General features: G+C 38.2%; 1 protein-coding gene across 1 annotated transcript; it reads left to right on the forward strand.

Moving 5' to 3' along the window:
* Positions 1 to 300: 300 nt before the first annotated feature.
* LOC145800003 (uncharacterized) lies at positions 301 to 1,299 on the forward strand. Its single transcript, XM_082889654.1, has 2 exons — positions 301 to 628; positions 734 to 1,299. The coding sequence occupies exons 1-2, from the start codon at positions 301 to 303 to the stop codon at positions 1,297 to 1,299; spliced, it is 894 nt and encodes a 297-aa protein (XP_082745780.1).
* The last annotated feature ends 14,485 nt before the right edge of the window (positions 1,300 to 15,784 follow it).

Genomic DNA, 15,784 nt, shown 5'->3' on the forward strand with positions numbered 1-15,784 from the left:
TGTTGGATTGGAAGCAGCCCTGGAACTAGAGGCAATAAGGTTGGATGTGATCGGGGACTCGAACTTGGTTGTCTCTCAAGCCAATGGAGATTGGAAAGTTAAAGAGAAAAAAATGAAAGTCTACTATCAGACCTTGGACATATTGATCCCAAGGTTCGAAAAACTAACTTTTACACACTTGGTAAGAGAGAACAACCGATTTGCTGATGCATTGGCAACCCTGGCATCAATGGTAGATGCACCGGCTAGGGTCAAGATCGCCCGATCCTTATAGAACAAAGGTACACCCCCACATATGAAATGATAGCCACAACGGAAGAAGTTCAAGATGAAAACCCTTGGTACTTTGATATTTGGAATTTTTTGGAAAGAGGTATATACCCACAAGAGGCAAACATCAAAGACAAAAGGGGGATACGGTGTCTGGCCACTCAGTTCGTCATTTGTGGAGATAAGTTATACAAGAAAGGGCATTTGGGAATGCACAAGCTGTGTGTAGAGGAAGAAGAGTCAAAGCGTATCATGGAAGCCATCCATGGAGGAGAGTGCGGAGCCTATATGAACGGTGTAATGCTAGCCAGAAAAATCCTTAGACAAGGATACTACAGGTTAACCATGACGAGTGATTGTATTAACTTTGTTAGGTGATGCCACAAATGTCAAATCCATGCAAATCGCATGAACATCCCGCCATCAAAACTCTACAATATGACTTCGCCTTGTCCTTTCTCAGTCTGGGGCATAGATGTCATCGGGGCAGTCACGCTGAAAGGTTCAAATGGGCATCAGTTCATCTTGGTTGCCATTGACTATTTTACCAAGTGGGTTGAAGCACAGTCGTATTCAGTGCTGAAAGCATCACATGTGGCCAAATTTATCAAGAACAACATCATCTGCAGATACGGGGTGCCAAATGAATTAATTTCAAACAATGGCTCACATTTCCAAGGGGAAGTGGCAGTTCTACTTGAGAAGTATAACGTGGCTTTCCACAAGTCATCAACCTATAAGCCACAAACCAATGGAGCCGTTAAAGCTGCAAATAAGAACATCCTATGTAAGACAGTAGAAACTTATAGAGATTGGCCAGATAAGTTACCTTTTGCACTTTGGGGATACAGGACATCAATCCGAACGTCTACAAGGGCAACCCCTTACTCTTTGGTATATGGAATGGAGGCTGTTTTGCCGATTGAGTTGGAAGTGCCTTCATTGAGGATTATAGCTGAATGTCAGATAACAGAAGCTGATTGGCAACAGAACCAATTTGAGGAACTGGTGCTATTTGATGAGCGATGATTGAAGGTGTTATACCACATTCAAGGGTATCAACGTAGGATTGCCAGAGCATTCAACAAAAAGATTAGATCTAGGAATTTGAGGAAAAGGGACTTCGTATTGAAAGACAGCCGAGCTCCTATTCACGACCTTAGGGGCAAGTTTAGACCCAATTGGACAGGCCCCCACATCATTAAATCAATTTGGTCAGGAGGAGCAGTCATTCTCATGGATTTGGATGGTTTGGAGTTCTCACAACCAATCAACATGAATAAGTTGAAGAAGTACTACCCTTGAGAGGCTTGCTGGGCCGAAAACCCGAAAGGGCGACCCAGGCAAAAGATAGAGCCAAAAAAAAAATGAAAAGCTCGCAAGGTTGATAACCCGAAAAGGCGGCTTTGGCAAAAGTTAGAGCACAAAAGGGGAGTGTCAATACCCGAGTGAACCTTAACCGGAACTATGTATGGCCTGATTCCTATCTTTGGGATACGTAGGCAGCTTCATCTTGAAGTTCGGCCTTAATCATTTTTCAACTCACTCATCTCGTCCATGTTTGATTAGGGTATCTTTATTCGACTCGGCTATCTTTGATTGGCTCGTTCCCATTTGATTCGGTTGTCCTATTTCTCTTTCATGACGGGTTCAGTCACAAGATGAATTCAGTTGTACATCTCAAGGGTTGATTTCATGTTGATCGAGTAGTGGTCATTTGCGAAAATAGATTTTGAGGACTTTTAATGAAGTTGACTGATTTTCTCAAAAATTATTCTATTTTTTCCAAAACTCAGACCATTCTTTAGATTTAAAAAGGGAAAATTTTCAGTACTCACAGCTCAACTTACATGATTTCAAAACAGAAAATGGAATAAGTATGCTAATCTAACTCTCATGTTGATCAAAACATGTTTACAAAAAAAATCAAGAGACAAAAAAGGGTCAAGGTAATGAACTAGGGGCATAGTCGAGTTAGAGATTATGTCTTCTCCACCGCTCGAGTCAACTATTCAGTGTATATAAGTGTGTATTCATACCAGTCAGAGTATATAAGTGTATATTCATACCAGTCAGTGTATTCATACCAATCAGGGTATTCATACCAGTCAGTGTATATAAGTGTGTTCCTTTCATACCAGTCAGTATATTTATACCAGACGATGCATTTATACTAGTCAGTGTATATAAGTGTGTTTGGATCGTTTTGCTTCGTTCTTCTTTCGTTAAGTCATTCTTTGATTCAGGTCAGTATAGAATCAATGTTCAATTCAGAGTTCAAAATTCAATCACTCTCAAATTCAATCAAACAAAAATGTTTTCAAGTTCAAAGTGATATGCCAGTCACGCCATTGATGTGCAAAAACTAAACTGATTTTATTGCAGTCAATGGAGGATATCCCCGATCACAAAGACACAAAACAAAACAAAAAAACAAAAAACAAAACAAAAAAACAAAACAAAACAAAACAAAAAAAAAAAAAAACAACAACAACAACAACAACAACAAAAAAGCAGAAAGAGAGAGTAGCATTTTCTCAATTTTCCGACACTAGCTCGGCGGCAAAGATTACAACCGGCTTCATTTGCACACAGCTTTGTTGCCTGACTTTACCATCAGTTGCCTCGCTTCATCTTTACTCCTTCGAAGCTCTTGAAGACTCTGCCTCGGCCTTGGCAGAGCTTCCGAAGGAGATTATTCCTCGCCGGCCATCAAATTGGTTGTGCAAAGAAACTTTGAATCGAGCCACAGAGGTGGCCTGTCGTTTCAGCTCTTTACTCTACTTTTTCAGCACACTAATTTCTACTCGAGCGTCTTTGTACATACGTTGGAGAAAGGAGAGTTGTGCATTCAACTGATGTACCTCACACGTCCTGTTCTGCAGTCAACGGGACAAGTTGAAGACCGCAGTCACGGTCTCCACACATGACCTCAGCGTATATGAGTTTGCTTCGATGTCAGAATGTGCCGCCATGATTTGTTCAACTAACATCGCTGGAAAGTTAAAAACAGGAGAAGGAGGAGGAGCCCGTGGTTGAGGCTCAGAGGAGTCAGAATCAGTCATCTCTATCGTAGACTCATTCAGGTCTGGAAAATGTGTAAGAGAACCGTGTGAAGAGGCCATGACAGAGGAGAGTAGTGCAAAAGATAGAAGTTGCAGAATGGTGGCAGAGAAAGTTTGCAGGCTTTTGCTCTGCCCTCTCTCGCAGGCCTCAACTTAAGAAGAGGATGAAACCAAAGAAAAAGACAAAGAGGGAGGAAGGCTAAGATGATCATTGACAATCCAGGCAGGATTGGATAGCCTGTCGGTCAGGCGCCGCAATTGTTAAAATCGCACGCCGGACACAACGCTTAAAGAAGATGAAAGAAAAGAGAGTAAGACAAAAACAGAGAGAGACGCGAGAGAGTTCTACATATACGTATATATATTGTATAGCTATGTATTATATATATTTGTTTGAACATTTGGTCACAAGAGTGGCTTGGGTTCAGTGATGTGGCTCAGTGGTTGAAGGTTGAAAGGCTAAGCCTGAGGTTAAGGGTTCGACCCCCATAGCAAATGAGTGTTTCTTTTGTTTTGTTTTGTTTTGGTTTTATGTATATAAATCTCGTATACCTATGTATTATATATATATATATATATATTTGTTTGAATATTTTGTCACAAGAGTGGTTTGGTTCGGTAGTTCGGCTCAATGGTTGAGGACTGGGAAACTAAGCTTGAGAACAGAGGGTCGAACCCCCGTATCCATGCATTTTGTGATTTTCTTTTCTTTTTGCGTGTTTTGCATACGCGCACTGACGTCAGCAAACGGAATATGTCTTCTCAGTAACGGCATCTTCCCACTGATGGCCGCAAATGGAATATTCCCTGAATCTGTATATGTATACCGTATGTACATATTTGTGTGTATTTTGTCTGTATATAAATATATATATACCGTATGTACATATTTGTGTGTATTTTGTCTGTATATGTATGTGTACTGTATGTATATATTTTTGTATATTTTGTCTATATATGTATGTATACCGTATGTCCGTATCTGTGTGTATTTTGTCTGTATATGAATATATGTATACCGTATGTACATGTCTATGTCTATGTTTGATCTATATGGATTTGTCTGTATATGGTATATGTATACGGTATCTGGTTCGAACTTACAATTCCTCCTTTCATTATGTGCATCTATCGCACAATAATCTCACTTCGAACATCTGCCACACAATTTTAATTCAATCGCGCTATCTTGCGCATTGCACTATCTTGTGCACTCCCGGGGTCTAGGAGACCTTAAATCCCCTAGAGGTGCAATTCCTTTGGTGATTGTCGTTCCCGAACGACTTCAGGCGGTCTGGTATAGCCACCTACCTGTGTTTGCAATGAGTTCCTAGGAGACCAACTGCGACGGTGGAAACTAGAGTTTGAATAGCCGAGGCCTAGAACGCAAAAGGTTCGGAATTTCCGAGACTAAAGTCTGGTTTAAATACCCAAGGGTGTATCCCCGGCTTGAAATCTATATGGCAGCCCCATAGGTTGACGTAGCGTGTATGCGCCTCAATTATGGATATTGAACCAACCTAGTCTGTTACCCCGTTGGAGAATAGGGAAAGTTGTGAATATAATCAAAAAGAAAAGCGGCATCCGTGGCTTCTACATGTAGAGATTACCCCTTGTCAACAAGAAATCATTCTATCATTCTTCCACTCGCGTGAGACGCATTTGGACTTCGAATTTACCTTTGTTCCTTTCACGTGAAATGTGTTATGATTTGATATTTACCCGATTAAAACCTTCCCCCTCTCCGTATGAGATATGGTTAGGTATGTTGTTGGTTTTACCTTCGCACCTTTCATATGAAACGTGTTCAGATTTGTGTTCATTTTCCTCCACTCGCGTGAAACGCGTTTGGATCTCAAGTTCACTATTCGTCCTCTTGCGTGAGATGCGTTAGGTTGTTGTTTCACTCAGTTAAAAACATCAGGTGCGCCCGTTGTTTACACCGCCCCTTCTCCTCTTGCGTGAGACGCGTTAGGTTGTTGATTTCACTCGGTTAAAAATAGCAGGTGCACCTGTCTGTTTACACCACCCTTTCCTCCTTTCGTGTGAGACACATTAGGTTGTTGATTTCACTAGGTTAAAAACATCAAGTGCGCCTGTTGTTTACACCACCCCTTCTCCTCTCGCGTGAGACGCGTTAGGATTGCAAATCGGTTAAAAACAGCAGGTGCGCCTATCTGTTTATACCACCACTTCTCCTCTCGCGTGAGACACGTTAGGATTGCAAATCGGTTAAAAACAATAGGTGCGCTTGTCTATTTACACAACCCCTTCTCCTCTCTTGTAAGACGCGTTAGGATTGCAAATCAGTTAAAAACAGCAAGTGCGCCTGTCTGTTTACACCACCATTTCTCCTCTCGCGTAAGATGTGTTAGGATTGCAAATCGGTTAAAAACAGCAAGTGCGCTTCTCTGTTTACACCACCCCTTCTCCTCTCACGTGAGACGCGTTAGGATTGCAAATCGGTTAAAAACAGCAAGTGCGCTTGTCTGTTTACACCACCCATTCTCCTCTCACGTGAGACGCGTTAGGATTATAAACTAGTTAAAAACAGCAGGTGAGCCAGTCAGTTTACACCAACCCTTCTCCTCTCGCATGAGACGTGTTAGGATTTCAAATTGGTTAAAAACGGCAGGTGAGCCTGTCTGTTTACACCACCCCTTCTCCTCTCGCGTGAGATGCGTTAGGATTGTAAATCGGTTAAAAACAGCAGGTGCGCCTGTATGTTTACACCACCCCTTCTCCTCTCACGTGAGACGCGTTAGGTTGTTGATTCACTCGGTTAAAAACATCAGGTGCGCCTGTTGTTTACACCATCTTTCCTCCTTTTGTGTGAGACGCGTTAGGTCGTTGATTCAATCGGTTAAAAACAGCAGGTGCACCTGTCTGTTTACATTACCCCTTCTCCTCTCGCGTGACACGCGTTAGGTTATTGATTAAATCGGTTAAAAACATCAGGTGCGCCTGTTGTTTACACTATCTTTCCTCCTTTCGCGTGAAACGCGTTAGGTCGTTGATTTACTCAGTTAAAAAACATCTGGTGCGCCTGTTGTTTACACAATCTTTCCTCCTTTCGCGTGAGACGCGTTAGGTTGTTGATTCACTCGGTTAAAAACATCAGGTGCGCCTGTTGTTTACACCATCTTTCCTCCTTTCGCGTGAGACGTGTTAGGATGTTGATTTCTCTTGGTTGAGGTCTTTCCTCTCTTGCATGACCATAAGTTTGTCTAAAATAATTGGCTTCGTGTAGCGTATAAGACCATCTCTCAAAATCTTCCAGCATATCATTAGCATCTTGTCCTTGAAGTACGTTGGTTTGATTCCTTGCAAAGGGATACGTAGGCAACCTTCGGGTTCAACCACTTGCATTGCATCTTGTTTGTTTGCCCAAGTCTTATGGCCTTGTGAAAAGGGTTGTCTTTGGGCTTTGACATTCACTCACGTCATGAAATGAATTCGAGCTCTGTCAAAGAGGGGCAACTGTAGACATCTCATTTTGACTGGCCCTAAGACTTGGGCGCTTTCTGTTGATTACCCGATGATGATAATCAAAATGTGTTCCCTAGCAATCTTCAACAAGAAAAATGAAATTTGAGTTTTAATCCCTGCCTTCACACATTTTTGGCCAAACTATTTCAGACTTTAAAATCCTCTTTTCAAGATATTTTTCCAAATATTTCTACGATGTTCTGAGACTCCCATTTCAATTAAAATATCTCGCTTTTCAGTAAATCGAGTAAGGACATAATGGAAATAAACGGAAGAAATGTGAACTCTTTGAAAACAATATTTTAAAAAAAAAAATCTTCTTTATGGGTTTGGATTTGAAGGAACAGGAGGGGATGGAAGAAAACTGGTTTAGGAAAACGATGAGCATTAAATTGTTAAGAAGGAAATGAACAGCCTTTACTAAATTAGGAATATCTCTTTGCACACTTGGAATTTAAATGTGAGGCTACCGTCATTGGAAATTAGACTTATGGGGCTTCAATTTAGACCCAAGAATCACCGAAAATCAAGTCCAAATAAGGGGGATATGCCCATTTGAAGTTGGGATTGAGAGCAGATTTTGTTGACCTGGCCCAAGAGAAATGAGCAGCCTTCATTAAATCAGGCATATCTCTTTGTACACTTAGAATTTAGATGTGAGGCCACCACCATTGAAAAATAGACTTCCGGGGCTTCAATTTAGACCTAAGAATCACCATAAACCAAATCCATATACGAGAGATATGCTCATTTGAAGTTGGACTTAATAGCAGATTTTGTTAACTCGGCCCAAAATGGAGGCAGCCCCATTTTTCTTGGTTTTGGTTCTGTTGGCACGCCCCATTTACCTATTTTCTTATCCATTCAAGTGCACCCACTCATCGTCCATTATCTCAACTTATCCTCCATTATACCTAATCATCCCCCATTGTCAAAAAGAGATTTTGTTGGCATCCATAAAGGAGTATCCCATGCAACCACCTTAAAAATTTGCCCTCCTATCGCATTCTTGTCTTCCACCTTGTCTCCCACCTTCTTTTTGACCTTTACTCTCCCTTATTGCCTATATAGAATGATCATATTGTAAGAGAGATCGAGGACCACGAGATTGAAGAGAAAAGAGTGAGAAAATGGTGAAAAAAGAGAGAAAAATTGAGTTTTTGAGCCAAAAATATTCCTATCTTCCATATACACCCCATACCTTCTATAGCTACTGAAATTCCTCATTTCCATACACCAAAACCACTCCAAAAATTCTGATATAGCCAAAGATTAATTGCCTTGATCATAAGAAAGAGTGTTTAGTGATTGAAAGTGAGAAACACTAAAGAGTTAGCCACTCTCCATATCACAAATTCCATAATTTTGAATTGAGGATTTGATAACACACTTCCTACACTTGAGGGTGATCAAGAGGAAGTCTGGAAATCAAGAAGTTCAATCTTTCTTTGGAAAGTAAGTTTTTAGTCTTTCATTTTTTTATATTTTATATCTCATATTTATTTTCTTGCTTCTTATTTCATAATGTTTTATTATAATCCAAGTCGTTTGTTTATCTCATATTTATTTTCTTACTTTATATTTCATAGTGTGTTGTTATAATCCTAGTGGTTTGTTTAGCTCATAATTATTTATTTATTTATTTATTTATTTCTATTCGCATGCTTTAATTTCATATTAGTTTTGTTGTAATCTTGCATGTTATACCTCATATTTGTTTATTTTTTTCTTTTATTAGGCTCATATTAGTTTTGTTATAATCTTGCATGTTCTATCTTATATTTGCATTATTGTTTTAGGTTTATGTTGTGATTTTGCACTTTTTATTTTATTTTATATTTGTTTTCTTATTTTTTTAATCTAACCGGTAGTGGTTAATTGAGCCACCTACATATTTTTTGTTTGTTCCTTTTCATAGTTTCGCAACAAGACAGGTTTTACTTAGCCTAGTTGGTCGGCTGGCTAATTTGACCAGTCGGTTAGCTTCTTCCGAACAAGATGGCGTAATCTCCCAATATTGACCAATTTCCACCGGCAGTTCCAAAGAACATGAAGCTTTTATTTTATTTATTTTTTATTTTGAGCGTATTGTGAGATTTTTATTTTGTTATAATATTCTCCTCATCCCTCTCTAATTTAGTTTGTAATTATTCTTTAAAATGTTGTAATAATTCCCTGTTCCGCTTCTTTCTATCCTGTTCTTTTACTTGCTCTCTTTATTTGTACATAAACACTATATTTATTTTTCATCATAGTTATGCTTTGCATCCATGTTTCATGCATCTTGATTTAGCTAAGTTTGCATTTGTGGATTTAATCAATTCCTATGTGATTATGTGCGCTACCTCATGTTCTTGAGATATTTCACATATCATATTTTAGAGATCGAATCTTTAGTTGCATCTCATGAGTGAATTATATTAGGATTTTGTATGTAAGATCATGCATATTTTACTAACTTTGTTTTGTAGCTTATTCGTGGGACGTCAAACATGTAAGTTTTTATACTTTAGCATCTCGTTTGTGTGTGTTTTTCTTACTATGTCTAGCATTCTACCATGAGACTATTTGCTTATGTGATATAACCCTATGAATGCTAGTGGATAGAGGTTGTGTCGTTTAATTTGAAATGATGTTGATTTTTCATGCTTGTAAACTCAATTTATTTGGGTTGTACATCGTCAAAACTCTTTCAAAATGCATGATATCAAATTGTTCCAAAATGAATGACATAGTCTATACTTGTATGCTTCATATAGTAAATTTTAAGATTTATTAAATAATTAGAACATGAACATATAAATAAAATAAAATTCATATCATATTTAGTAGAAGCCGATCTTTTGATCGGGTGAGCGGGGGTGCTCATTATTGACCTTCCCCTCTCATACTTAAGGTTCCGAGCCAAGTATCCTTGGTTACGACGAACAGTGGCCTTGGCACGAGTCATGGGTTTTTTAATTTCCCAAAATATTAGGTGGCGAACTGATGACACAGTCCATTTTTGACAAAATTATAATAAAATAAATTTTCAATAAACGTTGTCAAATCTAAACTATCATCTACGTTTCACATTGTACTCGTGAGACTAGATTAAAAAGATTTCAGGAGTCCGAACTATTTAACGCGCGCAAATTCCTCCCGAACATGTTACACTATCACATCATTAATACTACCGTTAGTTAATGGTCTCAACCATTTTTTCTTAATTTTTTATAATGCTGGTAGTGGTGCTGCTGTAATTAGTGCTGCTGCTGCAAGGGTACGGATAATGCTATGGTGAGGCTGCAAGGGTGCGGATAATGCTAAGGTGAGGCTGCAAGGGTGCGGATAATGCTAAGGTGAGGCTTGGTTTTTTATAATGCTGTTAGTGATGCTGCTGTATTTAGTGATGCTGCTGCAAGCATTTGACTTAATGGAGTTGATAATGCTGCTGCTGATGGTTGACCACTAAAGGATAAATTATTAATAGCATTAATGTATTAGAAATGGTTAAAAAAAAAAAAAATCATAGAAAATAGGCGAAACTTACTGTCACATCATTAATATTTTCGCTAGTGCTCTCTTTTTAGTACTCCCAAATATTTTTCTTATTTTTGATGTATTGTGGGTTTTGTTTTGTTTTTGGTTGATTATTTACTAACTTAATGCGATACTGTAGATGGTTGGGTTTGTTTTATGGTATTAATTTAATTGAGATCAGATTACTTTACTATAATATCTGTGCATCAATTTTTTTTTTATTGTTCTATGGTGTAATTTATTATTCATCAATAAAAAAAAATTATTTTAAAAAAAATTAAAAATAAAAACAAAATAAACACGACTTATTTTGATTAGTCATAAGAACACCTAAGCAGACCTACCTAATTTCCTGACTTAAGCATGTCAACTTTATGCCTCATTCTCATAAATAATTGTAGTAATTTGTGGATGACTAATGATGTGTAGATCAATTTTTTTATATTTAAGTTTACTTATTATTTAACATTTATCACTTTATTGGTACAATAGATCCATTATTGTGTAATGTCTCAGACTTGTAGAATAATATTATGATTGTTATATTATTCATCGGAATGAATAATACATCGGAATGAAATAAAAAAATATATATATATATATATTTAATTGTATGGTTTAAGTTACAAATTTTGAAATGAACTTTGTGCCATCAAATTATGTATTAAATGTTACTGATTTGGATAATCATTCCCAATTGGAGCATATTAGTTATATATATATATATATATATATTTAATTGTATGGTTTAAGTTACAAATTTTGAAATGAACTTTGTGCCATCAAATTATGTATTAAATGTTACTGATTTGGATAAGCATTCCCAATTGGAGCATATTAGTTGAAATTAAAAGTTTAAGAACTAAATAAATGAAATTAATAGTTTAAGAATGAAATAAAAAATAAAAATGAAATTAATCCAAAATTTAATCATATACTAATATTAGACTTTTTAAATCTCACAATATAACCGACAAGTGCAAGACAAGGACAACACTGATAAGAGTATTGATGAAGACTCATCTCGGCATCAGCAGCTCAAGCTCAATGCACGAGTGCAGCCAACAGAGAAGCCAACATATACCTCGGCTCACACATGTGATAATAGATATGGTTATGGTTAGTTATATTGTTAGTTAGTTAGATTGTGAATTAGTTAGTTTGTTTTATAACAACCTCAATGATAATACACTGAGTATAAATATCTGTAGACTCTCATCAAATAAAAAAGTAAGAAAAATATTTTCATAAATTCTGTTATGGTATCAGAGCAATTCATCTCCAACGAGTAAAGGTTCTTCAATGGCGTATTCATCTTCAAACTCATCTTCGTTCATATTACCATCAAATCTGAGTCTTCTTCTGACAAATTTTAATTCTCTTATCACAGTCAAGTTAGATTCTACTAACTTTCTGATCTAGAAAAATCAAATCCAAAATGCTCTTCGAGCTACTAATTTCTTAGGGTTTGTTACTGGATCAATTGCATCACCAGATCCGGAAGTGCTGGATTCTTCAGGAAAATCTATTCTGAATCCTGAGTTTGAAAATTGGAAGATTATCGATGCTCATTTGCTTAGCCTTCTCACTGCAACTCTTTCACTACTTGTGTTTGCATCTGTTCTTCATCTTCCACATTGTTCGCAGGTCTGGACTGCCTTGAAGAAGAGATATACATCTTTATCTCGATCTCATATCCATCAGTTAAAGAACAAGTTGCAGTCTGTGTCCAAAAAAGGTTTATCAATGGAAGAGTATCCTTACAAATCAAAACCATAACTAATCAACTCAGTCTTGCTTCTTCCATTCTTGATGATGAAGATCTGGTTCTTCTAACCTTAAATGGTTTACCAGACGAGTATGATGCTTTCAAAACAACAATTCATGCTAGAGCTGAGCAAATCACTATGGAAGAGTTGAGCTCTCTTCTCTGTTCAAAGTCTATTCACATGGAGAATAAGACCAAGTCTTCTCTCAACACTGACTCCACCATGGCCTATTCTGCAATTCACAATATTGAATCTAAGTCTTCAGGATCTAGAGGCTCAAATTATAGAGGTCGCAGCTCTTATCGAGGCAGATATAGTAACAATAGGTTCTCTATGAGAGGTGCTAAAGGCAGACAAGGCCATGGACAGTTTGGCCATGGACAGTTCACTCAAGGCCATAGTCAGTTTTCTCAAGGTTATAGACAGTTTACTCAAGGATCTTCTACCTCTTGTCAAATCTGTGGAGGTCACAATCACATTGCTCTTGATTGTTGGTACAGAATAGATCCCAGTTATTCATCCACCAACTCTTTCATCTCATCTAGCATGTCTAAATCCACAGCTTATTCTGTAGTTCAGTCTCCATCTCCTTCATTTGGTTCAGAATTTTCTTTATCTGTTTCTTTCGCTCCATGGTTTGTGGATTTTGCTGCAACTAGTCACATTACCAATGATCTCAACAATTTCCATCTTTATCAGCCCTATCATGGGACTGATCAGGTTACCATAGGTAATGGCCAGACATTACCAATTCAACATGTTGGTAAGGGTATTTTACCAACTCCACACTCTTCTTTTCACCTTCAAGATATGCTTCACGTGCCACAAATTTCATTAAATCTATTATCTGTGCAGAAGTTAGCTCAAGATAATAATTGTTCTGTGATTTTTTATGCTAATTCTTTTCTCATTCAAGACAATCTTACAAAATAGGTGCTCTATAGAGGCCCTCATATGCATGATTTATATCACTTCAATTCTTCATCTACTACTCCTTGCTCACAAGCTTATCACACTTCTTCTCTGTCAAAGGTGTCTTTGGATACTTGGCATCAAAGATTGGGCCATCCTTCCACTTTAAAGTTTCATCACATAGCTAAATATTTACCTGTTAGGTTTGCAAATAAATGTGATGTTTTGTCTTCTACTCCTTGCAATGTAGCTAAGATTCACGAGCTTCCTTTTAAGCTTTTTACATCAACTGTTTCACAACCTTTCTCTCTAGTACATAGTGATGTTTGGGGACCATTTCATGCTTCCAAAAATGGTTATCAATACTATCTTTTGTTTGTAGATGACTTTACTAGATTTACCTGGATTTTTCCTTTATTTGTTAAAAGTGAAGTGTACTCTACGTTTGTTCATTTCAAGAATTGTGCTGAAAATCAATTCAACCTCTCACTCAAAATTTTTCGCACAAATAATGGTAGTGAATTTGTGAATCATAAAATGGCTGATTATCTTGCACCACATGGTATCCTTCATCAGCTTAGTTGTCCCTATACTCCTGAACAGAATGGTATTGCAGAAAGAAAACACCAACATATTACTCAAACTGTTATTGCTTTACTGTTTCAATCTTTTGTCCCTCTTGAGTATTGATTTGAAGCCATGGCTACTTCTGTCTTTTCTTATTAACAGAATGCCTAGTCTATCTCTAGGTCATTTCTCTCCTTATCAATTATTGTTTAAATCCATTCCAGATTATACTTTTCTCAAAGTCTTTGGTTGTCAATGTTTCCCTTGGCTTAGGGCTTACACTTCCAACAAACTTCAACCCAGACCCACTCCTTGTGTCTTTTGGGGTTATCATCCTTCCACTAAGGGCTACAGATGCTTGGATCCCACTACAGGAAAAAATTTTCTCTCTCGACATGTCTTATTCAATGAGAGTTATTTTCGTTTTGCTCGCACTACTGTAGTCCCTTCTACTTTACCTGCTATTTCTTCTTTCTTTTGGTCCTATGTTCCCTCAACTGTTCAGTCTGCTCCACCTCAACTTTTTTCTACTACTCCTCCATCCAGCTTTGTTGTGTCTCAGTTTCCTGCAACTCCTATAGCTCCTTAGTCTACTCTTGCTCCATTCTCATCTGCTCTTCAACCTACTGCACAGCCTACTGTCCAGTTTATTACTCAGCCCACTGCAGCTACTCAGTCCTCTGCTATACAGTCTAATGCAGCTGCTCCCACTTCTGTCCCTTTCTCTATTCCTGTTCAATCTATTTCTATTGATCTTCATTTATCTTCTTACTCTCTTTCTAATGTTCATCCTATGCTCACTAGGTCAAAAACTAAGGCTCTTCTAACTCACATTCCTAATCTTACTCAGACAGAACCTGTCACTACTAAGCCGGCTCTTCAATCTCCTATTTGGTTTCAGGCTATGACTGAAGAAATTAAGGCCCTCCATCATCAGGGCACCTGGTCTCTAGTGCCCCTTCCTTCTCAGAAGTCTTCCATTGGCTGTAAAAGGGTTTTCCGTATCAAAAAGAACTCAGATGGCTCTATTGCTCGCTATAAAGCTCGACTTGTTGCCAAGAGCTATCATCAACAAGAAGGTATTGACTACCATGAGACCTTCAGTCCAGTGGAAAAACAACCTACAATTCATGTGTTTTTGTGTCTAGCTCTACATCACCAGTGGCCTATTAAGCAGTTGGATATGTCCAATGCTTTCTTACATGGTACCTTGGAAGAAGAAATGTATATGGATCAACCTCACGGTTTTATAGACCCTCAGTTTCCTTCTCATGTCTGTAAGCTCCACAAGGCTCTTTATGGCCTCAAGAAGGCTCCTTGAGCATGGTACTCTACCTTCTCTAAGTTCTTGCTTGGGTAAGAATTTCTTCTTAGTCATTTAGATTCATCTCTGTTTGTCAAGACTATTTCCTCTTCTATTGTCATCATCCTTGTCTATGTTGATGATATATTGCTCACTGGTAATGATTCTACTCTCATCAATGCTCTTCTTGTGCAAATGCATGAGGTTTTTTTCCATGAAAGAACTGGGTCTTGTCTCCTATTTTTTAGACATCTCAGTTCAGTCTCATTCACATGGCTTTTTGCTTTCACAACAAAAGTATGCTGGTGAACTCTTGCTCAAAGCTGGCATGGTGGATTGTAAGTCTAGCTCCACTCCTATGGCTCTCAAATCCTCCTCTGATCCTGCTGCTGAGTTGCCCTTCTCTGACCGTTCTCTTTATCGCAGCCTTGTTGGTGGTTTACAATACCTAACTATAGCTAGGCCTGACATAGCTTTGGCAGTGAATCATACATGTCAGCATATGCACTCTCCTTCTGTTGCTCACTTTGCTGTGGTCAAACAGATTCTTCGCTATGTTAAAGGCTCTTTATCTCAAGATCTCCCCTTCTCACCTGGTCCTTTTCTACTTCATGCCTACACTGACTCTAATTGGGCTAGTGACTGTGTGGATCGCCGCTCAACCTCAGGCTTTTGTGTGTTCCTTGGTCCAAATCTTATTTCGTGGTCTGCTAAAAAGTAGGCCACTGTCTCTAGATCCTCCACTGAAGCTGAATATAGAGCCATGGCTCACACTGTTGCTGAGTTATGTTGGCTTCAACAGCTCCTCAAAGAGTTGTCCATCTCTTGTTCATCTTCCCTTGTTCTTTGGTGTGATAATGTCTCGGCTATGGCATTAGCTTCCACTC

This window comes from Camellia sinensis, chromosome 9 (assembly GCF_055761805.1).
Source record: "Camellia sinensis isolate YWXY chromosome 9, ASM5576180v1, whole genome shotgun sequence".
Taxonomy (NCBI): domain Eukaryota; kingdom Viridiplantae; phylum Streptophyta; class Magnoliopsida; order Ericales; family Theaceae; genus Camellia; species Camellia sinensis.